Source organism: Pseudopodoces humilis, chromosome 1 (assembly GCF_049639895.1).
Source record: "Pseudopodoces humilis isolate 2021_Gansu_Grassland_sample_001 chromosome 1, ASM4963989v1, whole genome shotgun sequence".
Classification (NCBI taxonomy): domain Eukaryota; kingdom Metazoa; phylum Chordata; class Aves; order Passeriformes; family Paridae; genus Pseudopodoces; species Pseudopodoces humilis.
In genome coordinates this window covers 69,888,376-69,913,619 of record NC_142200.1, presented here as the reverse complement: position 1 = coordinate 69,913,619, position 25,244 = coordinate 69,888,376, and the positions used below count along the sequence as shown (strand labels likewise).

Here is a 25,244-nt window from a genome sequence, read left to right as displayed (position 1 = left end):
ATTTTCCATAGCTCAAATTTTCATCCATGCAATATAAAAGTCTGAAAACAGACACCAGTTGCATACTGTTGCTATTACTGCAGTATGTAGCTGTGTATTTTTCACCCTTCCAAGCAATGTTAGTATCCTTCCCATTAAAATACAAAATGGAATGAAAACCCAAAAACTACACTACAAAACCAGGAAGCTAAAAGGAGATTTAAAGTTTTCTAGTGATAACTGAGAGCAAATGTTACTACCAATTATTAGATCATAGAAATGCATAATTTGTTGAACATTTCAGACAAGGTAACTATTATAATTTACATTGATTTTTTCTCTTAATATATAACGGAATAGAAAATGACCTGAAAGCTAAAGCAGACTTTTCACTGGATCCTAAGATGAAGGGGTAGGTAATATTCCTGTTTAAAAGAAAACTTTCTTCCACAGAATTAAACACTCTTCTAAGGTGTTTGTCCACTCCTATAGTTTTGACAAAATATATTTAAAGAACAGGAAAATGGAAGATGGATTAGGAACCTGTCCTTCTGTTTCACCCATTGGAAATCTAAACAAGCTGAACAGGTGACATTTTTCTGAGTTTGTTGAGCAAGTCCTCTTGCATGTTGTTTATGCCTAGAAATGCACCTGTGCAAGGGACTCCTCTCTCTTACATTCCCGTACAAAGTCCTTCAGCGTGAGACAGGATATGAATAAATTTTGCTCTAAATGCCAAATACATGATTTTGTAATGAATGCATCTCAGCAATGTCTTCTGCCTGATGTGTTTACTGTCCTAAGGCACAGAAAGTTCTCTACCAAGAAGATTTTAGTTACTCTGGCTCCCAAGTATTCCCAAGTATTGTGACAAACGACAGTGTGGTTCTGGTACGAAAACTTTAAAAATTGCATTGCAGGATTGTGGATTTGGTGTTTTCAGTTACTGTATGAACAATGTTAAATTTACGCTTCCAGTAGCCAAAACCGTGTCTGCTCTTCTCTCGCACCGTGTTTGCCGTGCCCAAATGCGCATGAGAGCGGAAATACAGAGTGTGTGCACTGACTCACACAAGGGCAGACACAGGCACTGACCTGACTCTGCCATCCTCGTCTCTATTTGTTATAAATAAAAACCCCAATGTTCAACTTACATGTTCTTGTTCCAATCCCAGTTTAGGTCCCTAGATAAGGGGCTTGGTGTTGTAAGCCCCAAAAGGGTTCACTGTTAAGAAATTTGTACTTGTTTTATCCTTGCATTTGTACCCCCACCCCTTATTCCCTTCCAACCCGTCGGGTAATTTAGCCACTGCTACCCAGGACGAATTTCTGCATTTCCCATAAAGACTTGCACACGGGTGCATATTAAAATCATATTACCACCTGGGAGAGAAGACAACCCTGGATGATGAGCCACTTTCGAGGAACATCTGGAGGACCACACTGTGGAGGCAGCGGGGACCTAGGGAAACTGGGTACACGAATCTCGGTCTGGCAAGCTGGTCTCCATGAGCTTGGCAGGACTCGAGAGGGAAGACATCCTTGGATTTTTAAGCCTAAAATAGAATGTCTGGGCGATCCCGGCGAGGAATAGAGAGTCCAGTCCTGTCGACCGTGGATGACGACAAGCCTGTGTGGTTTTCGACGTCGACCCCGGGGTGCAGCGGTGACGGCTCGCACCCCGACCCCCCCACCTCTAGGCCTAGTTCTCTCTAATAAAGGCTTGTTAAAGGGAACAGAAGGTCTCCTGGCTTTTTTTTTTTTACGTCATGTTGATTTCTAATCTCCATTACAAGGTCCTCTGTAACGCCCGTGCCCTTGGCAGCAGCTCTCCCGCCGAGGCCCGGAGCCCCGCTCTCCCTGCACGCCGACTGTATCTCCACCGGCCCCGGCATCACTGCCACAGCGGCACGCCGTGCCAGCCCCGGAACACGGCGCTTCCCGCAGCTTCCCCGGCGCACAGGGAGTTAATCGGGCTCGGGGTGGGGCGGTGCCATCGTTGGCGGGAGGCGCCTCGGCCGGGCGTCCCGTAGCCCGACTGGGAACAGCGAGCGGCTTTCCTTGTTTCCCGGCGTCGGATCCCACTGCACCCGGTGAGAACTGAGTCCCACCGGCCACCCCGGCTGCCCGCGGTCCGCTCCTGGGTGGATGGTGGGGTGCCCGCCGTGTCTCCCACCCCCGGTCGCCGGACCGCGGGCCGCGGAGAGTGGGTAGGGAAGGGGAGGCGGCCGGCGCAGCGTCCGTCCGGTCGAGCGCTCGTTTCGGCGGTGGCGCGGCGTCCGGGCGGACGGGACCGCTTGCTCTGTTGGTGGAGCCGGGGAAGCGCTCCGCCAGCAGCGAGGGGACCAGCAGGGTAAAATCAACTTTGCAGTGACGTCAGCTTTTCCTGGTGGTAGATGAACACCAGACAAGAGCTTTTCCCTGCAGAAACCACTGACTGTGGGCTTCCTTCAAGAATGACAGATTGTGGGAGGAAATGAGAGGTGGCAATTATAGTGGATTCTGCGTGTGTTTAAAGTACCAGTCTGAGGATTTAGATGCTTAGATGAGATATTAGGAAGAAATTCTTCACTATTAGGATGCTGAGACACTGAAACAGGTTGCCCAGAGAAGTTGTGGATGCTCCTCTATCCGGTGTTAAAGGACAGACTAGATAGAGCTCTGGGCAACCTGGTCTAGTGAAAGGTGTTCCTGCGCATGGCAGAAGAGTTGGAGCTAGGTGATCCTTTAGGGTTCCTTCCAACCCAAACCATTCTAGGATGTGCACACACCTTAAAATAGGCTGTTCCCTTTCTTTATCTGAGTCCTCTTTGGAGTACATTATTGTTGAACATCAGTTTTATCTTTGGCTGAGGAAGACTGCAGAAACTTTTAACATGTCTGTAAAAATTTCCATTTGGTTAGACAGTGTGAGAGTTTTGTGGTTTTACATTAACTGGTTGCTTGTCAGCTACTACCTGATTGCTGTCAGGGTCTGCCATGGGAAAGCTGCTTTATGCTTGCTCCTTCCTTCAATTCCTGCCAAGACATCTCCATCTGGGTGCTCTTGGGGGGGGGGGTAATGCCAGACCTTTGGACTGGCAGAACTTTGTTCTCAGCTTTTTGAAGTGTATCATCTGTGATTACCTAGGGGGTCAGAACCTAGAACATTTAAAAATCGCGTTGTGAACAAGAGCTGAATCAATATCCTTGGTTTATTTGCAGCAATTCTTCTTCTTGCTACATAAAAATCACTTTGCTGTTTCTTCTTCCTAGCTTCTAACTCCTCTATTATTGGGACTTGTGGCACTGTAGGAAGAAATGATGTATTTTTCCTGTAATGTATGTGGTATAATGGGGATGCCCAGTAGTAGCTGACTATACTTCATACTACCATAGTGAAGTGTAGTTGATTATAAATGCAACTTTTATATTTCACCTCGTTGACCATAGATGACCATTGATGGTTTAGTATACCTAGTACATGCGAAATTTGATAAGGTTGATATTTTGAATGAAGAAAACAAATTGCCCTTTATAAATTTTAATACATTTCCATTATTCAGTGGCTTTTAACAGGCAGGTCTCTTTGTTTATTTTGTTAGGTTGTGCACTTCATTAGAAATTCATATATGATGTAATTCTGTTGCAAGACCTATTTCTTTCTGTTTCCTTGTGGTGTAATCCTGGGGTTTTTAAGGATTACAGTCCTGTCTCTGGTATAATCGCTGTACTGTCAGACCTTTCTTAATGGAGGGTAGAGCAAAACTTTGTGATTCAATACTTCCCGTAAGGGCATTCCCAGAAATTACCAACTTTGGCATGTAGCCTTAGTTGCTTCTGAAAATAATAATAAATTAATCATTCTATAATTATAATTCTGTCCTTGGGCCAGTGTGAAAGCCTCAGTGATACATTTGCCTATTTAAATGTAAAGAAGAATGCAGAAAGGAGAAGGTTTTGCATATAGGTTAAGGTAATGGATCAGAAAAAAAAGTATTCAGGATAGATGACAAACTGGAGAGCTGTGGCTTTTTGAAGTCATGTTTAAGTTTTATATTCCTTGCTTTATGCTGGAGAAAGGAGTGCTTTTAAGGTCAGTAGGAGATGTTTCATGAGGAGGATATTATGAGTGAGATGCTTCCTGGACTCAGGTTTCAGGCATCTGACAGCTGGAGCTGAGCTTTGGAGACCTTCTGGAACCAAAGGTGGAAGGGGACTAAAGCTGGTTCGGCAGTCACTGTTGGTGTGGGAGGTATGGAAGAAATAGGGTGAGTTAGTTAGCAATGAGATTTGCCTCTCTGTGGCTGGTGAACCTGCAGCTGTTCATACCACAGAACAGAGGTAGTGGTGAAGTGTGGGTTGCAATATCAAGGGATTAATTTAGGCTTTAGGGCTTTGAAAGTCGTGATGCTCAGCTGTAAAAATTGTAGGTGCTCATTTTGCTCTTTTTCTTCAGTTATAAAAACTAGTGTGGCTGGATTATTTGGGGAATTTAATATTAATGGTAATTATCATCAATACAGAAGGTTTCTCTCTCTGTTAATGGTTCCAGCTTTACAGAGGGGACTATTCTGATGCAGTTATATATATATATATATATATGTTTTTCTTTTAAATATAATTCTAGGTGTAAAACATACATGGCTCCTGGTTCCTCAAATGAGAAGAAAACTGATGATGGACAGGCTTCAAAGTAAGATTGAGAAATTAATTATTTTGTCCAAGTTTACACTTAAACTTCCTCCCCAAACTCATTACACACTCATTTAGTTTAAGATAAAGTTTATGATAATAATGCCAAGTATCCAGTAGCAGCTCTTTTGACAATTGTATGCTTTATTGCTTTACCACACCTATACAGAGGACTTTGCTGGCTAGCCATTTTAACTTCTCTCAACAGTGAATTTTTTCAAACGAGGGTGATGTTTATATATTTTTTTATTTTAAACCGATGAGCTGCTGAAATGTTGACTTTGGTTGCTGCTTCAAGAGTTCAAACAATTATTTCAGTGCGTTTCTCTAATCCTTACTTTAGGCTTATTTTACTAAAACCTGCTACATGCCTGTTTAGTCATTGGATTTGTATTTTACTTACACCCTTAGAAGTTGTAGGTGCTTTACAACAGCTTTAGGGAAATAAATTTTCTGCTCCTGTGCTTTGCATGCCAAGGATTTTTATCAGGCAAACTTTGCCTCTCCTGTAAATCTATGGCATTGGTCCTATGTACACATAACAATATGCTGGTTTTTATTGCTCATTTTACCCTGGGGTCCAAGTCTACGATCAGATATGCAGCTGAGGTGAGCAAGTTGATAACGGCTTCTCACCGTGTTGAGGTGGTGGGTCAGAGATTGCTGTTGGTGGGGTGTGAGATGAAAAGGGTGGAATATAGCTACTGATGAGAAAGGAGGCTGTGTTTTGGTCAGGCATGAGGACAGTGGTGTTGGCACATACCACATGAATTTCCTTGCATTTTTAATAGAGAGCCTTGCCTTTTCTTGATATATTTCCTGGAGAGAAGCTTTTATTGCCAGTGTTCTCATAAAGAAGGAAGTAAATTTTTTTGCTTGCTTGAGGATCTATTGTAAAATTATTTCAAATCATATCCTATCCTATTTGTATATGACAACCATTCCAATGGACAACAGCACAGCCAGATATTGGATCTGCATTAGTGAGTCACCCAGTAAATAAATGTAGAGAGTCCCACAAAACTGAACAGGAATAATGCAGGGGAGGAAGCCTGGAAATTCTGCTAATATGAGCTGGTGAATTCCTACGTTGTCTGTGTCTTCATGACAGGCCATAAATCTGCTCTTTAGTTCTCCTAGAGTCAAACAGGTCTCTTGGAAGGAAGAACAAAGGCAGCCAAAGCCTTTGGTTCCACCTCAGGCAGGATTTGTATGAAGACAGGCAAATGGGGCCCCATGAGAGGTGGAAGGGAATTCCTACTGAAGGGGTGAACGGACTGGCTGGCTGGGTGGTCAGGTCCTTCAGTTGCTGAAGGTCATTGTGTGTGGTGGGCAGAGACAGATAGGGTGAGTTGGGATGACACCTCTTTCCTTGGTTGTGCAGCTGTTACTGGATAATTAATGATGTTGGAGAGAGACCATTAAGAACAGAAGAAATTGCTGTACTCAGAATATCTGGGTTGTAACTATTTGCTTTTTGAGGAACAGTTCAGTGACCTCAGAATGGGCATCTTGGCCACTGTAGTCTTCCTTCATACTGCACAGGAACAGGATAAGGCATAGGAACTATGGGATAGCACTGCCTTCCTGGAGAGGCATTAGAAGGCAGACAAGATAACCTAGTGACCTAGCCCATCTGAAATGGTGCTAAACACCTCTGTTTAGGCTTCAGGGTTGTTCCTGAGTTGTCCTAATGATTTTTTTAATGAAGTCCAGGTAAACTCTTTAGTTTGTCTCGTCTGACAAAGCAGTTTGAATTTGCTGAGCCATACCGTGTCTCCACTGAGCCTTCATTAAGCTATTAAGTCATCTTGTGTCTGGAAGCTATTTAATGCTTGAGTCCATCTCTCAGAAGTGACTTTGAACAAATGGCTGATGTTCTGCTTAAGCTTGTACATATTGTCTAGTCTTTCCTACCTGTTCCAATTGAACTTAAAACATCAAGCACAGAAGGCAGACATTTTATAAATCATTCAGCTTGTTTAGTTAGTCCACTATTGAATTTTCCATGAAGGTGATCCCACAGGCCAAGTAGTTCAAGTTTGCCTCCGTGTCCTGTCATTTCCTGTCTATTCAGAGAGATTAATTTTTCTTTTTCGATGTATCATTTCTTTATAAGAAGCCCATAGAAAGAAGTCAATTCTTTTTACCTCTTCCTCTCTTTTTCCCTCTTCCTCTCTTTTTCCCTTTTTCTTGAATTTTTTTTTTAACTTCTGTGGTTTTCTCCTTGCTTCAGATTTCCACTCTTCTCTTTCCTTTTACAGATACTCTGTACCCTTTTTATCAGTTTCATGCCATAGGGTTTTTTTTTTCCTCCTTTCTGTATGACAGAGTAAGACAAATTGCCAGAAATCTAGTTTGTGCTTGTCCATAAAGCCCAAATTATCCCATTCTTCTCAGGTGACTGGTGGAGTTTCAGTCAAAACAGAGGTCAAGTTTTCTTTTCAGTTTTGCTATAGATTGCCTCTGTAATATGGTGCGCTATTGAATTTTCCCTGGTCTTGTTCCCATTGTTCTACTCGCCATAAAGACTCATTTGGTTCCCAGCTTTAATACTGTTTAAGATGAAGGTTGCACTGTTGCAAATGCATCCGAACATCTGGGCTTTTCTTCAGCAATTTCATCCTGTGCAATGAATGGAATTTGAAGTGTCATATGTGACATTTTATAGGATGTAAAGCAGTTATGAAATTTAGTGCTTCTTTAACACAATGCACAAGGAGCCAAAATAAGGTAGTGCAGGCATTTGTCTGTGTAGCATTTGCCAGCTTTTGACTACTTGACTTCGAAGAATTGTCATCTGTTCAATGTATGGGTTTGTATATATTCTATATGTTTCACAATGCTGCTGTCTTGGCAGAGAGAATTTTATTCATCTCTGCAACCCTCACCTGGAGAAAATGAAAGAAGACATCCTGTACCATTTTGCTCTTGGGACTGGTACCCATGATTTTCCGACATTGTTTGGGGATGTAAAGGTAAGATGCTTTGCTTTATTCAGCATACCTGAGCTTTTCTGCAGAAGGTGAAAGTGTAGCTGTCTTCAGAATAAGACTAAATGTGTCAGCCTACTAGCAATTGAGGAGTACATGCAAAAGGGGAAAAATTTTGTGGGTTTTTGTCACTTTTGGTATCCAACAAAGCTGGGGTTGTTTTTGACTGTCTCTTTTCATCCAGTAAAAAGGCAAATGCTATAGGCTCTATTCAGATACAACTTCTGTTTGTTGGGTCTTTATGTCAGTATTTGTCTTTCATTAGTTTAAACAAGGTGAAGGCATTTGAGTGCCATATAGGCAGTTGAATTTTTTTTCCATAATTCTTCATATCTGGGGATAAATCTGCGCTAACTGAAGGCATTTGCATACTCATGTTGTTCTTTGCATGTTCTTTGAAATACAGAATCATGCTGTTGATTTTGTTTTGTTCAACTCTGTCCACCCCAGTTTGTGTGTGTTGGAGGAAGTCCTTCCCGGATGAAAGCTTTCATTGCCTACATAGCAGAGGAGCTGGGGCTTGGGAGCCCCGGGTGTGACTACCCCAACATCTGTGCAGGCACTGACCGCTACGCAATGTACAAAGTAGGGCCCGTTTTGTCTGTCAGTGTAAGTACTGCCCCTCGTCTGACACGGGACACAGTTTTGATGCTGTTCAAAGCAGAAAATTTGAATGCATGTTTCTTCTAAATACTTCTCAGTCCAAATCAAGCTGCTTAAAACAGTGCAGTCAGCTAATTAAGGATTCCTCTTTAGCCCTTTTTTGTAAGAAAGAAAATCTCCAATACCTTTGCTCCTTCTTGCATCCTTTTTCCTCAATGTATCATTGAGGTGTTGCAGGAATGGCTTTATGGATTTTTTTAGCAGTTACTGTTGCCTCATCCCTGTCCTGTACCCTGAAATGTGGGGGAAAACCGTCACTTGGTGCATATGGGGTATTGGAAAAAATGTCTGTATCACACCCAGAGCTGTGTATCTGTAATGGCACTGTCAAATGTGCTTAAGAGTAGCATTCCATGGGACTGATGCTGCCAACCCATGTATGCATTTTAAAGAAATTTTTAGCTTTAATTTGTAGATAGAATTATGTGCTTCAATTGCAATTGCAAATCTGTAGTATTATTTTCCAATCTTTCTTGTGAGCTGTAATTATCATAATATTGTACAAGCTAATGTGGACTTACGTTTGTTGAATATCAGGACTAAACCATGGTGTCTGTGTTTTGAAAAAAAAATTAGCTTAATTATTCACTAGCACTTCAGGTTGGTGAAAAATCAGAGTGGGGTTTTTCTTGTCTTTAGGAAATGCTCCATGATGAAGTGCATTAGTCAGCTCTTCGGAAAGGACACTCTTTATACTTTTGAGAATGTAAATGTTTTGTAATTTATGATTTTTAGAAATACTGTACTTCATCCACAGTCTGCCAAAGCTAGTGGGAGTCTATTTGTAGGCCCTTTCAGTATCTTTCTGTAGGCGCAGAGATTGGGGGTTTTGTGGGAGTGAGTTAGGTGGCCTTAGGGAAAACAGTATCAGGCAGGAGATAATGTCCACCTGCTTCTTCCATATATATTTTGTACTGTTTGTCTGAATGTGGAATATTAATTTATGTTTCCTTTTCAGCATGGTATGGGCATTCCTTCTATTTCAATCATGTTGCACGAGCTGATCAAACTGCTGTATCATGCCAAGTGTTCTGACATAACCATAATTCGCATTGGCACCTCTGGTGGAATAGGTATTTCCCTTCTTGATTTCTTTCTTTCTTTCTGCAAACCAAAGTATATTTGCAGGAGAATAAAGCATTGCTCTGCATGCAAGATATTAATGGTCAGAACAGTTTTCCACAGGCGATGCATCATTTTTTTCTGTAATTTTGAAAATAAATGCAACATCTGCTTTTGCAGAGAAAAAATGCACTTAAAGATCTGACAATGTGAGAAGAAGGATGTTCCTGTCCTGTATGGAAAATATAAGAAAGAAGTGAAAAAAGAAAAAAATAATTATTTCAGAAATTATTTGTAATAATAAACAGAAGCAGCTAGGCATGGACAAAAAATTATCGTGGTGGATTCAGAGGCAAAAATTGCCATCTTTAAAAGAAGCAGGGTTGAGTCAAGATGTATGTTTTGTGTGTCTGGAAACCACTTGTTAACTGCAATATGAAGATATATCTATTTCCTTTTTCTGCAGGTCTGGAGCCAGGCTCAGTTGTTATAACTAGACAGTCTGTAGATGCCACCTTCAAACCTCAGTTGGAACAGGTTGTTCTGGGAAAGACAGTAATTCGCAGCACTAACCTGGATGAACAGCTGGCTAAGGAGCTGATGCAGTGCAGTAAAGAAATCGGTCAGTTCAATACAGTCATTGGAAACACCATGTGCACTTTGGATTTCTATGAAGGTAAGGCTGGTAATAGACCAACAGAAAAGTATTGGTAAGCAGCAATAGATAAATATTGAATACTATATTAACATTAAGCTTGCAGTTCACTAACAGAACTCATTCCCTACTCTGATTTGTCTCACAAATCTCAATTAATCTATTTTTCATCTACGTAAAATCAAGCACTTTACTTAGCAGTTTGCTGTATCAAACTTTTAATTTTGTGGAGATTTCTCCCCAGCTTTAATAGATCCTCTGAAGTATATATAGTCTATTATACACTTCTCAGGTACCTGTCAGGTATGTTTGTCACAAAATTTATGTGATTTATTGAAGCATCCTAGGGGATTAGAGGAGTGGGAATTATTTGTGACTTGTTTAGGGTTGGTTTTCTTTGCACTTGTTAAGTACCTAAAATAAATATTCTCTGAAAAGAGGATTTGAACTTGTTTCAATTTGAGCAAAGCAGTGATCAGGCAACCAAAGATAATATTTTGCTGAGTTGTGTCAGTGCTGCTATTAGGAGACACAAACCTGCAAGGCCTATTTTGGATAAACATACAGGCTTCAGGTGCTTTTCTGATCTCTTAAATCTAGATGTTCATTCAGAAACACCTTTCAAACCTTGTGAGGACAGACTGTAAGTGGCACCCGATCCCACTTTCTGTCTGTTGCTGAATAGGTGACAAATTATATTTATTATAGTGCTCCAGCTTGGGCAGATGCACACACTGTCAGTTCGTGTATCTCAGGCACCACCCACAGGTGCAAGCAACACTAAAAAAAAGTGTCAGGGCTGTTTTCAACTCATACAGCAAAAGCTGAGAACAGGACCAAGGACATTAATTTAGGAGTACATCTCCCAAACCCAAGAATATATTGAGCAAAATACAGTATAAATCAACTCTTCTGTACTTGACCTGCTGCTGTCTTGTCTGTTGGTAATATTCTTGAATAATTTGAGTAAAAAATTTCTCAAAATTTACAATATTAGCTACTTAGCTTAAGAGACTACATCTCTTACCTCGGAAAGTCTCTAAGTAATAAAATGTTCATCCTTTTAAGGCAGAAACAGGAAAGCATTTTTAAGCCTGGTGGTTTTTTTAGACAGTGATTAAACATATTTAAAAATGCAGCCCTTCCATATATCCTTTCTTGTGGAATTTTGATACTTGTTGTACACGCGAGAACGTACTACATACGTTTTTCTGTTTAAGGATTTGAAGACTAATTAAATTACCATGATTCACATTATAAAGAATACAAATAATATGTATACGCTCTAGCAATAGCTAAGAATCACTTTGTCCTATTTGTCTTGTGCACAAAAATAAAAACTAGTCATCTAGTAAAAGTACTACTAGTAGTAAAAGCTGAACACTGCATGGAGGAAACTGTAATAACTGAGTTTTCAAAAATGAATTTGCTCTGTGACTTCACTCTGAAATGTTCTACAAAATTACTTTCTAGGACAGGGCAGGTTGGATGGTGCAATCTGCTTATATGATGAAGAAGAAAAACTGCAATATTTGAAGAATGCTTATGAGTCTGGTGTCAGAAACATTGAGATGGAGTCTTCTGTATTTGCTGCAATGTGTAATCTCAGTGGTGTCAAAGGTAATCTAACTTAGTCACTTTATCCAGGCTATAGGAAATGTTCTGTATTGCAGGGGATTTGTGGCTAAAACTGCAGAGGAATAGGTTAACATACCTTCTGCACATATGCATGTATGTAAAAGATATTGCTGCTTATAATTTTGTTGCTATGATTTTTTTGATTTGTGTCAGTTGTGTCACAATTTATCACAATTCCTCACACTGTTTTTACACAGTTTACTTCTGTCATTTGCTATTCCAGGCCATGGCAAACCTGTAAGTCATTAAAGTACCTAATTACCCTATGGCAATCATTTGTTTTCTCCAGTATCTTTTGAAGTTTACAGAAAGCAACTGCTTAGTTTAACCAGTCAGGTGATTCTCACATCTATATATATGTAACTATACTCAGTTTCTATACTTTCATATCAAATGGAACACATAATTATTTTCTGTAGACTTAAGACTGTGATTCTTAAACATTTGAGGATGTTTAGTAGCATCATGAATAAACCATTCCAAATCATAAAATGAGTTAAATTTTTTTTATGCATGCTAAGTAAAAAAGGGCAATTACAAATAATGTAATACAGTGTCTTTCTTATCATATTAACTGTCTTCTTTCGCTTTCCTTAGCAAGGAATATGCTGATTTAAAACACTGATGTTTCTCAAACTCCTTTAAGCTCAAGGAGGTCAAGATGATGAAATACAAGCAAAAAGGCCAATGGTTATATCAAACACACTCAGTTCTTATTGGCTTGAATGGGATTAAAAACCCAACCAGTACTATCCCATGGCAATTCAGTAGGCCTTTTGCTGTCTCTGCTTTGTAGGTCTGTAATGTGTGTTTACTGTTTGTGCTCTGCAAATTGCCACTGGCAGAAATTCCAGACAGAGCAGAGTTATAGGGTTGAGTGATAGACCTGAGCTTGAGTGAAAGGAGGGGTTTTGGCTTTGGGGCTCTGAATACTGAAAGGCAGCATATGAACCTGAGATGATACTTGGGGTCCTCATGTACTTGCAGTGTTCCCTGTCCATGAATGTGGAGGCAGCTTATCTGCTGCTTCCTGACAGATGGCACCTACAGCACAGGCACTCCAGTGGAGGCTGTAACTTGTTCTGCTAGAACAGTGTGTCAGGTCACTTCATACCAGTCATGTCCTGGATACTTGTGAATTATCAAGGAAAGCATAAGAATCGTGATACAACAATAAGTGCAGCTGCCTGAGAGCTCTGGCTGTATTAGTGTAACAAGCAGTTCTCTTAAACTATTTCTACCTAGTATCATCCACAACATGCTAGTCTCCTAGCATCTCATGGTACCGCACATTCTTTTTTGGGGTTTGTTTTCTCTTGTATTTCTGTTCTTTTAGTGGTTTGTTCAAATGTTTATGCTTTTGGAATGTAAAATGCAAGAGTGTCATTCCTAACTAATGTTGTCTTTTAACTTCTAGCTGCTGTAGTGTGTGTCACTCTTCTGAATCGGCTTGAAGGGGATCAAATCAGCAACTCACATGATGTCCTTGTGGAGTACCAGCAGAGGCCGCAGAAGTTAGTGGGATATTTCATTAAGAAAAGTCTTGGGAAAGTATGAAATATCTGTCTCATGTTTTAGAGAAGGAGAAGGCCTTTGTACAGATGCAGTCATGGTTATCACTTCTGTGCATTGCAGGTCTTTTGCTTCAGTATAACTTACAGCATTCCATGTGTCAGTGGAAATTAATCATTTATGTCACTGTTCTTTGGGAACTGAATGTGCTGAATGGACTTCAGTTAAGTTTTGCTTAGTTATGTATTGCTGGATATAAAACTCACTTTTCTTTGAATTGGAAAGTGGATCTGATGTGAAGGACAAGCCTATGATAATGAAAAGCTTTATTTATCCCTGCTGTAAAAGAAAAAGTAGAGAGAAAATCAACCTTTATTGCTAAGTACGTGCATACCAGCAAATTAACTTAATTTTCTTATTGTTATAAAAAAATTATGTAAGTTAAAATTGTCTTTGTTGATTCACTTGTAAAGAAAACTTAAAGTGAATTCAGTTTATTTTTTTGCAGACCTTGAGAAATAAACAATACTATTTTAATATATTAAAATTTCATGAAATTGCAAAGTGTGGGACTGAATTTTCTAAGCATTAGGGACTTGACACTAAGCTGTTGAATATCTATACTGTCTAGATACTGATCCAATATTAGTAATAATAAAAAACAAATAGCAATATTTTACCTAAATAATTGAATCAATACCCAGGAAATATTTATGCATTGAGTAATTTTGCATTCAAGTACTAGCAATCATTTGTTGAAGCAAGACTCTTACTTATGAAGAGTAACTGAAGTCATTCTGGAGATGCACAGCATGTTCACAGGCCAATATTATGGCAGCCCTTTTTTTTCCCTTGGTTTTACTTTGTTTCTTTTTTTTTTTTTTAATGGGTATTCATCTCCATTCTCAGGATGTAACACTCACTGTTGCAAATGGTTCTCAGTTCTTCTGAGGAACTGGAGTATACCTCTTAGCAGTACATGCCATCAAAACCCTTTCTACAACTGCAGTTTTTTCTGCTAACATTGGCCTAAGTGTTTGGGTTTTTTTAAAAATCATACTCCTTGGTGCTTTGCTGCTGTGTTTCAAATGTAAATATGTGGTCAGTTAAAGAAAATGTGCTTATCTCTTTTTCTTTTTTTTTCTTTCTTTTCTTTTCCTTCTTTCTACTGCAGTGAGGAGGGTCCAGTCCTAGCGGGGATCACAGGTTAATAGTCTGAATAAGCTTTAAGAACAGTTGTGGCTGACCCAGCAAAATGAGATTTTCTTTGTGAGGATTGTAGTCTGCAATGCTGTTAACAAGCACAAGTGTTAGAACTATAAGAGAGTGATGTTTGTAGCAGGCACAGTCACCAAGTGACAGAGACTGGAAGTAATATGATGAAAACATTAAAGAAGGAAGGGTAACTCATGAACACAAAACTGCCAATGAGTATTTCATGATTTTTTTCAGCTCAAAAACATATTAGTAACTTTTAGAAAGTTATGATCTAGTCTTCTCTTAATTTTAAGCCCACATTTTCTTATTTATGTGAAGGTAAGTTTTCAGAGAATTTTTTTTTTCCCCCTAAGCTTAAGGGAAGGAGGGAGGTGGGAATGGCTTCAAATTTTGTCTGAACTGTTTCACCTTCAGAGAAGGAGAAAAAAAATCTGTGTTTAACTATGCCTGGTGCTTGCCTAGGCATTGTGTGAAGTCTGTGAGGTACTTCGGGAAACATGCAACAAAGCACATCTTTTGTCTTCAAGGTCCTGTTCTCGAAACAGTAACGGGGAGATAAAAACGAGATCACTTCAGTGTGTGCTGCACTCAGTGGTAAAGCAAGTCTTATACCAAATTGACCAGTATGAGTTTGGAGGAGACAGTTTGTTGTTGTACAAGAAATACTTAGTAAGAAGTACCTAAAGAGAAGAAAAAATGCTTTACCTAGAAAACAAACACCTAATGTGACCCTGTGAAGCAGCTCTGGGGAAGCATATTTCTACAGTTGTCCTGGAGGTATGAATCTAAAACGATGTGATTTGTCTTTTTACAGCAAAGACAGAATGAATCTGGAAACTTGTTAGAAAAAAAAATTCTTGAATTATTTTAACAGTGTGTGTTGTCAAATGAAACAAAAAAGTTTTTGTATTTACAGTCAAATAATTTAGGCACTTCTTTTCTGAGAACTAATATGAGAACTCCTATGTACTAGGTGTTAAAATATAAATGGTCTTGTGGCCTGGCTGAGCTGGAGCTAAGGGTCATGCATTCATGGTTATTGTATTAAATCAATAGCCGAGACCCTGGCATAAGCCTCTGAAAGATGAGTCATTTGCCTTTTGCCTGTATGTCCCTCCTCCTTCCCACTGTTCCTTACGACACTGCTTTTACATTTCTTTCTGCTAAAAGATTTACTTCTGTGCTTCCCAACAGATGGAGTAAAAGGAGTATATGAAAACTTAAAATTAGAAATCAAAGGATACCAAGTATCCTTTTGTTTCTGCTATTCCCCATCCTCTGGTGCTGTGTTCCTAATGCAAGAGGTCACTCTACAGACACATCTGACATGCAGTAAAATACCTTTCCAAACTTCAGAGGAAACTTGCCAGAATGTTAGCTTGATATGAACAATTGTATTTTCCCTTATGACTGCAACTGGACAGGGACATAAAGAAATGAGTCACTTGTGTGCATCCAGTCAAAAAGTTACCTTCCTGTAGGTTTTATGAAATATTTACAGGTTTTGCAGGTTTTATATGCAAGTCAATTGTTCAATATTAGCCATTCTTATTCTTTCTGTAGAACATGAATCAGGATTCAGAGTGGTTATATTTAAAAAAAACTATACGTGATATTACATATATGTTCAATATTACATAATGCAGCGTCTCCTAGTACATTTACAAATCCCACAAACACCAGAAACCTATTTAAAATCAGGGGCCTGCTTGAACCACAGTTGGTTCTCTGTGCCACCCTGTATCTAGCAAAATACTATACAATCCATTTAATCTAGGGATCAGAAGAGATAAAAGCAAAGAAGAAGGCAGAAGATTTTAATAGAGTGGACACTGGAAGGGAGAAAAAAGTGGTTCCTAACAATGGTTCGTTCTGTGATGCATGGTGTTCTGGCCTATTCCTATCATTTTGTTAAAGAAATGGTTGAATAATGAAGACAATCTATAATGCAATGGTTTTACATTTGTGAGAGACTGAAAAAGAGCAGTAACTCAGTGACTTGAAGGAGTGGATTTTTATTTTTGGCATCTTGATATATTTCAGAGAAGGATTTTCTTTAATGGAAGATGTGAGAAATCCTGAAAAGGAACATTTTGGAATAACCTATGTCCAGAAGTGGCTAGACAACAAATGTTTTTATCTGTCCTTTAAAAACCAAGTAAAATAATTTGATCATTTCAGTTAATTAAAAATTCTTTGTAAAAGTTTTTCAGTGCATTGTGTAACAGAACTGGGTTTTTTTCAAGTTGGGATCTTAGTATATACTCCTAAATAAAATGTTTATGTGGTTGAATCAGGAATGTTTTTCATTTCCATTGAGAAGACAGGTGAAAGAAAACTGAAGCAGCAAACTGGGCTTTGGGGATAGGATCTGCATGCAATAATTGAATACAAGGAAGTACAGTAGTGTGATTTGATGTCACTACTATGGCTTGCTACAAGATGTTGAGGTTTGCTTTCCCTGAAAGTTTCTCAGACTTTGAGTGACTAAAAGTAATGTTTTATCTTTCTAAAATAATTAAAATTTAATATTTATTCTAAATATTATTAGAATAAATTATTAGAATTATATTTATTCTTAATATTATTCTAAATAATATTTAATAATATATTAATGAAATATTAGTAATAATATTTAAATAATATTTTTATTCTAAAATAAATACCATTTAATATTATACGCTAGAGTATGGATTAAATTAAAAGTCCAGGAAGTCTTCTGCTGAAGAAAAAGGAGGTCACTGAACAGAGCAATATTAAATCTGAAACTCTGTGGTAAAATAATAGAGGAAAAAGTAATGCTGCCAGGTAGAGTGCTTTTTCTTGGGCTACAAACAAAGTGAGGCAGCAGCAAAAGACAGACAAGAGCTGATTTTACATGATGCCTGATTACAGATGCTTCTTGTTGGTGGCTGTGAGAAAATTTTCAATTTACTGTCTCTGTCATTTTATGAGAGTAGAATTCCTACTGCTCCCCAGAAGCGCTAACAAACTATCAGCCTCCTTGTGAGATTTGGTCTGTTTTATTGGTTTAACACATAACTCCATTTTAATCAGTCCCATTATTTGACCTTGCCCACAACTAACATTCTTCATCAGGCCCTAACTTTGCACACACAAAGTGTCTCCCAGAAAAGATGCTACTAACTGATGTCATCCTGCAGGCACTTTGTCTAAACATAGGTCTGCCCCATGTAAATATTTACAAGTACTCCTATTAATGTTAAAAGGAAAGCCTTGTGATCACTCAATAAACCTTGTGAAAGAAGTGGTGGGTGGTGATAGGAAAATAGGTTAGTTTGCCAGATTCCCAGCCATATTCTCACATGAATTGACTGCATTCCTGTCTATACCAAACAGTATTGTTGGATCCCAGGCTTCAACCTATTTAACATATAAAATTATGTTTCTTTGAAAGTGCTTGCCAGCCTACTCTAATTATATTAAAACTGTAGGTTAGATGTGGCATGTTGATGGTATAATGTTGCCCTGAGAATCAGGCCTCTTGATATTGTTTTCTTAATTTCTAGCCACTTTCCCAAGAAAGTAACTATAAACATAGGTGTTTATACATTCCATTAAAGATATGCCTTCTGATGGACATCTCTCACAGCCAGTGCAGTTGGGAAGGTGGTAACCTGACTATCCAATCCCTGGTCATTGCTGAAAACCTATAAATACTGAAAGAACAAATAAACCCTTCTTCTTCTTTCACCACACCTCGAGCTGCGTCCGTGTGAACAATTCCATGTCCGACAGTGACAGTATAATATTAAAAAGCAGTCAAGTTTTAAAACCAGAGCTGGCAGGAGGTTTTCTGCCTTTTCAGGTCCAGTGATACTGGATGACTTGTATAATATGAAACTAGAGTTTTAAGTTAAAACTAAGGCAAAGCCTGCTAAAACTAAGCAAAAAAGGGCAGGTCACTCTGTCTTGTCCTTACTGAAAGACCCAATTCTCAGCCAGTTTTTTTTCCATTCCAGGAGTGAGTGGAACACATGATGCAATCCATGGCTCTCTAATTTGCCCTGTAATACTCAAGATGTTACCATGGATTATAGCCACTTTGTCAAGAAGCCCTGAAAGCATTCAGTTAATAAAGATATTCCCTGTTGTTTATAACGAAATAATTATATAGTTAATATAGATATTTAAGGCTGGTACTTGCACAGGATACTGCTTGATGCTGTCTTGATGAAACCTAGGGATTCAAAAGAGATTCCAGGATGGCAGCAATATAGCTGATACATCTTTCCAAAAATATTCATTAATCCTTTGATTTTCCTGCCTCTGTGCTTCATTTTCATATTATTATATCTTTTGTGCCAAGGTTTTGGTTTGGGGGAGGGGGGGGTGATTTAATAATTTGCATATTTCTATGACATTCAAAATAGTACAATCAAGCTCATATAATCTGTGCCTTCTGAAATTACTTTTAGAAGTAATTCCCCAGAATGCCACTGCAGTGATTGTTCTTAGTGGAATGTTCATGGGATATCTTTTGCTTTCCTAAATTTCATTCTAGAAAAAACAGGTCTACTACTGGAGGACACCAAAATAGGCAAGAATTAATTTCTGTAGGAAGTGAGAGACTTCTCTAATGAAGTAAGAGACAAATGAAGTCAGCATAACTTGGTGGTGAAAGGTGTTTGTCTGTTGAGTATCTTATATAGTAAAATGAGGAGTCAGTAGTTCATTAGTACTGGACACTAATTACATACAAAATAGTTGGTTCCTGTTACCGTGAAAATAGAATTGCACATTTATGAGATTGTAATTATATAGACCATAGTAAATTAACATGTCACAGTCGGATGAGCAGAAATTTTGCAGAAAGACTTGTTCAAAATGATTTGGCAAAAGGTTCATGTGAGCTGCTTTAGCTCACACAGAAGAACTGTCTTCCATATTAGTTGCTTTGATAAGTAACTGCTTGTAATTCATTATGCTGAGTAATTTATAATTTCCTACAAATCACATTCTATAGATTCTGCTCCTTGGCTTTCCAGAATGGCTGTGTGATCCCACACATATTAAAAATTAACAGTATTTCAATTTCAGTTTCTGAAAAATATTTGTTTAAAAATGCATACTTCTGCTGTGCACAGAATCTGCATCACTGCTATGTCACCTTTGACCCTAGCAAGAAAAATGACTGTCCATATTCTGAAATAGCAGGCATTTTAGCACTGCTTGGCTAAAATTGGAAGTGCCATCCAGGTGTAAAGTGGAGCTCCTTGGAAAGGTACTAGTTAATCCAGACTCAAAGGTACATATGTGCTTAATGACATTCAGGTAAACATCAAACTATTTCCTTTTTTAGTATGCCCTGAGGACTTTCACGTTTCTATTTGAACTAAATTACTTCAGTAATTTTTCAGTGTTAGAGCAAAGAATATAAAAGGAAATACCACCATATTTAAGATATGAAGGTGTTTAGCTAGTTGTGTTGTATGGCAGAAGTATTCTGCCATAACTTCATGTGTGATTTCTGCTTTTTGGGAGGTGATTTTGACCAGTATGTAAAATTGATGAATTTATAACACCCACTTAGTCTGGTTTTTTTTCTATTCCTTGAACCATGGGAAAGGTAAATATTAAAACAGAATTTTGCACAATTTCAAATACAAACATTTTAACAGACTAACCAGTCAGTTTCCCAGGAAGTGGAGTAACTAAGTTTACAATGTGCTCTGAAAGGCCAAAACTGCTGCTGGGTAACCCAAATCCAAAGCCTGGGAGAGGGAAGCTAAGGCACTCAACACTAGTTAACCCTCATCCCATAGAAACTGTGACAACTAATTAGACCTGCAGATATGCAGTTGTTCATTGCACAAGTAGCAAATTTATTAACTTTTAAAATTGTTGTCTTGGCTTAAATCTTGTGGAAGTTGGATTCTTCTTTGATGACTTCTATATCCAAAAAAAATTTGTATTTTGGGATTTTCCTTTTAATGGGGAAAAAATACCTGTGAATGTTAGGATGCGTCTTTCATTCAATAGGAATACACTTGTACAAAGTATAATGATGCAATTTACTCAGCAATAATAAGAAATAAAGAATATTTTTTTCAGGCATCATGCTGTCCTATGTGTGTGTGTATGTGAGAATCATGACTCAGATTCTAGATGGTTTGAATTACCTTATATAATGTCTGTATTATATATCTCTATTGACCACAGAGAGAGCTTTTGGGGATCAGATTTTTAGGCAATTCATTTGTGTAGAACAAAAAACCCAGAAAGTTTACTCTTCTGCTCACTGTGTCATTCCTAGTGTGTAAGGTGGTCATCCTCTGCACCACCAGATTCCTGCTGGGTCTTCCATTGGCTCTGCTACCACAGAGCACATGCTTCCCTTCTGCAAAAGGAGTTGCTCTCCCACCTCTTTGCTGAGGGATCTGCTGCTGTAAGACTGATTTTCATCCCAGGGAGCATGTAGCAATTAATTGACAGAGTTTTCTACTGTTGGAATATTCCCCCTCTATGTAGGTAAAGGAGAATGAAATATCAAACATACACCCTCCACAAGAGAAAATTCAAGTCATATGATGATGCGTTGGGACTACTACAGTGCTAGATGTGTACTTATAAGGATGTAAGGATGTTCTAGAAGCATACTTGCATTTTTAGGGCTATGTGGTGACAAAGAGTTATTTTTCTATTTATTTTCCAGCTAGTATTTTTTTCCCAAAAATATAAGCATCTGCAAACAAACAGACATAAACACTGAAGTCATAAAAAGTCACAGAACTTTGGAAAAACACAAATTATGTTACATATTCTTCCCCCCGCCCCCATTTTTTGCATCCATTTTTATACCAGAAAAGTAGAAACAAGTGCAAGAATGTATGCTGTGGAGTAAAGAAACCTGAAGGCATTTCTATAAACCCATTCCCTTACTATTCATTGCACTGAGAAGAAAAACAGAAAGATGAGACTCCTCAACAACAGCAAAACAAGAGGCAGAAACATTATCTCATCTTTTTCTGAGGAGGCAGGCAAATCTCTTGAACTATTCACTAGTGCTGGAATTAATCAGCTTCTGAATAATACGTTTGGACTTCTTGGTGAGATGATTCTGAGTGAAAAAGTCCTTAAGAAGCCACTCTGCAAGTGGGTGAAGAAAAGAAAAGATATGGGGCATGCTGTACACCAGTTCAAGGCTCTGTTTTGGAAAAATTGGCTCTGACGTGTGAGGCAACCGGTGAGTGTTTGGAAATTATTAAAAAAGGGATATTTAAAATTTTTTAATACCTGTTGGAAAGAGTGTGTCTATCGATTTTCCCTTTTCACTGCAGATTGTTAAAGACAGGCTAGCTGCAAGTTGTTTTTGTTTTGCCTTTTGTCACCTAATTGTTGAAAACACAAGTAGAGAACATGTTGTTTTTGTTATAAAACAACTGAATACAGCAATGCTCTGCAGTTTGCAAATGAGACAAATTTCATAGAAGTTTTGAAGAGCCACTGCTTATCTTTTAATTAGCATTAGATACTAGCAGTGCTGGTAAGCAGTGGCAAGGGAGACAATCAATTTTCTTCACATTGCAGGTGCATATAGGTAATGTAAGAAAGTTTGCATGATCAAAATCTAGATACAGGGAAAGTATTGTATATCACAGTTGTATAAAGTTCTAGATTTCCTTTCTTATCTGCTCTCCAAAGCCAAATTTAACCTTTCAAATTCCAATATGCAAAATAATGTGGCAGCTACTTCAACAGAAGTCAAAATTAAAATCATGAAAATTAGATATGAGATGCCTTTTACCTTTACTGTGATTGAAACAATTTTTTAGGACAGAAGGAAGTGAATTTTCTCAAGTGAGAGAATATTTTTGTGGGAAAACAGGTCACTTCAATTAATAGTTTCATACTGATTTCACTTCTCTGTAATGATCTGGGGATTTGCAGTGAAGCATGTAGGTTGCTTTGGATAGGATTATTTCAATTAAATAAACACACGCCTTTCCATTTCAGAAATATTTAGCCTTCAATAAAATTCCTCAGAGAGGAATTTATTCCCCAAATTAATGAAAGTGATGTTTTTTAATATAAAATATACTTCTGGGGGAAGGATGCTGTTGGTCCTATTCTTCTCCACTCCTAAACAGTTCTGAATGTTCCATCGGTGTGCATCAAATGGCTTCTCTGTATCTCCTGTTTTCCTGCATGTGGATCTATTTCTGCTCTTGTTCTGTGTAGTGTTCTCTCATATATTTCTGAAAGAAAAAAAATTGTAATTCATGTAAGTTTTTAGTTTGTTTAATTGGTAGATTTCCTGAGTAGAGAACTCACTGAGAGGCAGACTTCTCCAAGCCAGGAATTACAAAGGTGATCCAAAGCAAACTTCATTCTGTCTATTGATAGGCAGAAGCTGCCCTGGGGAACTTGCAAAACCTGCTCGTGTGCTGTTGTGCAAACACTAAGCTGTGCAGGTGTTCCATCTGCAGTTTGTGGAGGAGAAATCCAGGTGGATCATCCACCTATGCAGAGATGGTCAGACCCTTGTGAATCTAAAGAGAGAAGCACCCCCTGAAAGATCTGATATGCTTCAGCTCTGTTCCATATCATGTAGATCTGTCTGTATAACACAATTTTCTTCTCATGGTGATTTATCAGCAGTTAGGGCTGGAAGACAAGTGAGGGCTGTTGAACTAGCAAAGCGTCATGAGTACTATGTGGCATTTGTTGGTATTATGCAGTAAAAAGGCTGTGACATATGTAAGAGTTCTGTAAGGAACAGGTTTTTTGACTGTAATTCAGATTGGCATCAGCAACTTCTATCAAAATGATTCAAAGGCAGGACAGGTTCTTTTGTACATTTGACTTGCTGGAGTTTGAAATTGCAGTTGTGCCAAAGACACATTCTCATTTCTGTTTTCAGAAGTTTTACTTCAGGACTACAGATTCTAGCTCAGGAGATACACACTACCAGACAAATATACTACTTTAGTTTTCCATTACTGCATTTCTTAACTATCATTTAGATAATGTTTATTACCATCCAAATTTGTAGCTAGGTAAAGGATGAAATGTGATTGCTAAATTCTGATGCCCTAATTTTGAGGACAATTGGAATTAAAATTGTCCTAAATCTCTGCTACCAAAACTCACCATTTCTCCCAGGTGCATCTCCTCAGAATGTCATGCGCTCTCAGGCTCCAGTTCCCTTCAGTGCCTGGGCAAAGCAGCTGTGCAAGAACTGCAATCTTGCAATCTCATAAATACTCTTTCTTTGGACTTTCTGTGGGCACTTTTCCTATTTGAACACAAGTATATATATACAGCAGCATTTATATTTATATTTCATATATAAATGAAATATATTTATATATTTAATATATTTATATAATTTCTATATTTAATATATAGCAGCATTACTTTCTCATGTTTACAACAAAAAACTTACTTGTTAAGATCAGTTTTGCGTGTGTAATGTCTGCAGCATGCTGGTGGTTCATTGAGTCCTCCAACCTGTTTCCTCTGCAGGTGCCTTCTCAGTTCTTATCCCAAATTCCTGTCAGAAGGAGCAGCAGTACCTATCCAGCTGTACTTTCCTCCCATGAACTATGGCAGAGATGGCAGGGCTGTTTGTTTGACCCTCATTGCAGGCTGGCTTCCTGGCTCAGCCTTAGCCCTGGCTCACCTGGAAATACAGGCTCCCAGCAGAACCTGTTGCCTTGTTGGGGCACTACTGGGCAGGCCTTTCCTGACAAGGGCCCTGGTGCCCTGGCACCTGTCTGGCTCCCTGCCCTTCAGGGAGCAGCTGGCTGGTACTGTGCTGGACTGACAGCTGGGCTTGCCCTGAGCCCTGAGGTGGTACCAGGGAGCCCAGCCTGTGGCTGTCCAGGGCCTTCCCCTATATAAACCCCTCAAGCTCTGATTTCCCACAGCCCACTTGAACTTCTTGTGGGACCTTCCCCTAGCCACTGTGTGGTCACAGTGGTTGTGCTGTGTGCCCCCAGGGACAGCTGGATCCTTTCCAACCCCTCCTGGGCAGCCTGGTGACATCCCCTCCCAAGTCCCTTCCCTCAGCTGCTGCAGCTGGCTCCATTTCTCATAGAGAGCCCATGGATACTCTGCAGAAGTGGCTCTGCTTCACAGTAAGGCACTTCATCTGACCCCAGACAGGAGGAATGGGGATGAATATGCCAAGGAGGGAAGGATGCTGTCAGGGTTCTGGGCCTCTGCTAAGTTTAATGGCTCTGGGCAGCCTCACTGCAGCTCAAGGCTCAGCTGAAATGGGACTTCTGTGCCCTCTGCTCCTGCCTGGGATACTGCTCTCAAGCTCAGCCCTTGTGCTTGGCCACTGTTTGACTTGATCTGCTGTGACATTGAGAGAGGATCTCGACTCCTGGTTGAGGCTGGCTGTGCTAGCAGGTCTTGCCCTGTTACCCTTCTTGGGTCCCTGGGGTGGATCCCCTACCCTGCTGGGTGGCACTATTATGCACAGATCCCTGCACCCTAGGGAGCAGCCAACCCTTGCTGATCCCTAAAAGGTTGAAAGCACCATCCTCACTTTTATTAGGTTGGCTCCTGTATTGTTTTGAGTGTGATCAGTTTAGATAAATGGCAATTTCCCTAAATTTCAGGAAACCTTGTCTCATGTTGAGCACAGATGTCCTTATCCACAGGGAAGACTCTGCCACTGGATTTTGTTCTTAAGCATTATGTTACAATTCTTAGGCATTTTTCTGACATGCCCAAGTTTAGGAATCACTTCTGTGATGGGATTTGGTTCAACTCTGACAGTTCAGAAATAAAATTCTCAGTATGCTCCAGAGGAGTTAACAGCCTCTAATAATCTTCAGCATGGCTGTCATTTCTAGTGTTTCTGCCCCTATTCACAC

The 25,244-nt window shown here is 39.2% G+C and overlaps 1 protein-coding gene across 1 annotated transcript; it reads left to right on the top strand.

The window, feature by feature from the left end:
• The first annotated feature begins 1,995 nt into the window (after positions 1 to 1,995).
• On the top strand, positions 1,996 to 13,741 carry UPP1 (uridine phosphorylase 1). The gene is made up of 8 exons (XM_005527848.3): positions 1,996 to 2,072; positions 4,589 to 4,654; positions 7,514 to 7,631; positions 8,097 to 8,255; positions 9,268 to 9,382; positions 9,838 to 10,047; positions 11,500 to 11,646; positions 13,082 to 13,741. The coding sequence occupies exons 2-8, from the start codon at positions 4,602 to 4,604 to the stop codon at positions 13,219 to 13,221; spliced, it is 942 nt and encodes a 313-aa protein (XP_005527905.1). The 5' UTR covers positions 1,996 to 2,072; positions 4,589 to 4,601; the 3' UTR covers positions 13,222 to 13,741.
• Positions 13,742 to 25,244: the final 11,503 nt, after the last annotated feature.

Coding starts and splice junctions, on each gene's coding strand:
- UPP1 (XM_005527848.3), top strand. CDS start 4,602: ATGGCTCCTGGTTCCTCAAATGAGAAGAAAACTGATGATGGACAGGCT. Junction 4,655..7,513: donor GATGATGGACAGGCTTCAAA/GTAAGATTGAGA, acceptor CTGTCTTGGCAG/AGAGAATTTTATTCATCTCT. Junction 9,383..9,837: donor TGGCACCTCTGGTGGAATAG/GTATTTCCCTTC, acceptor CTTTTTCTGCAG/GTCTGGAGCCAGGCTCAGTT.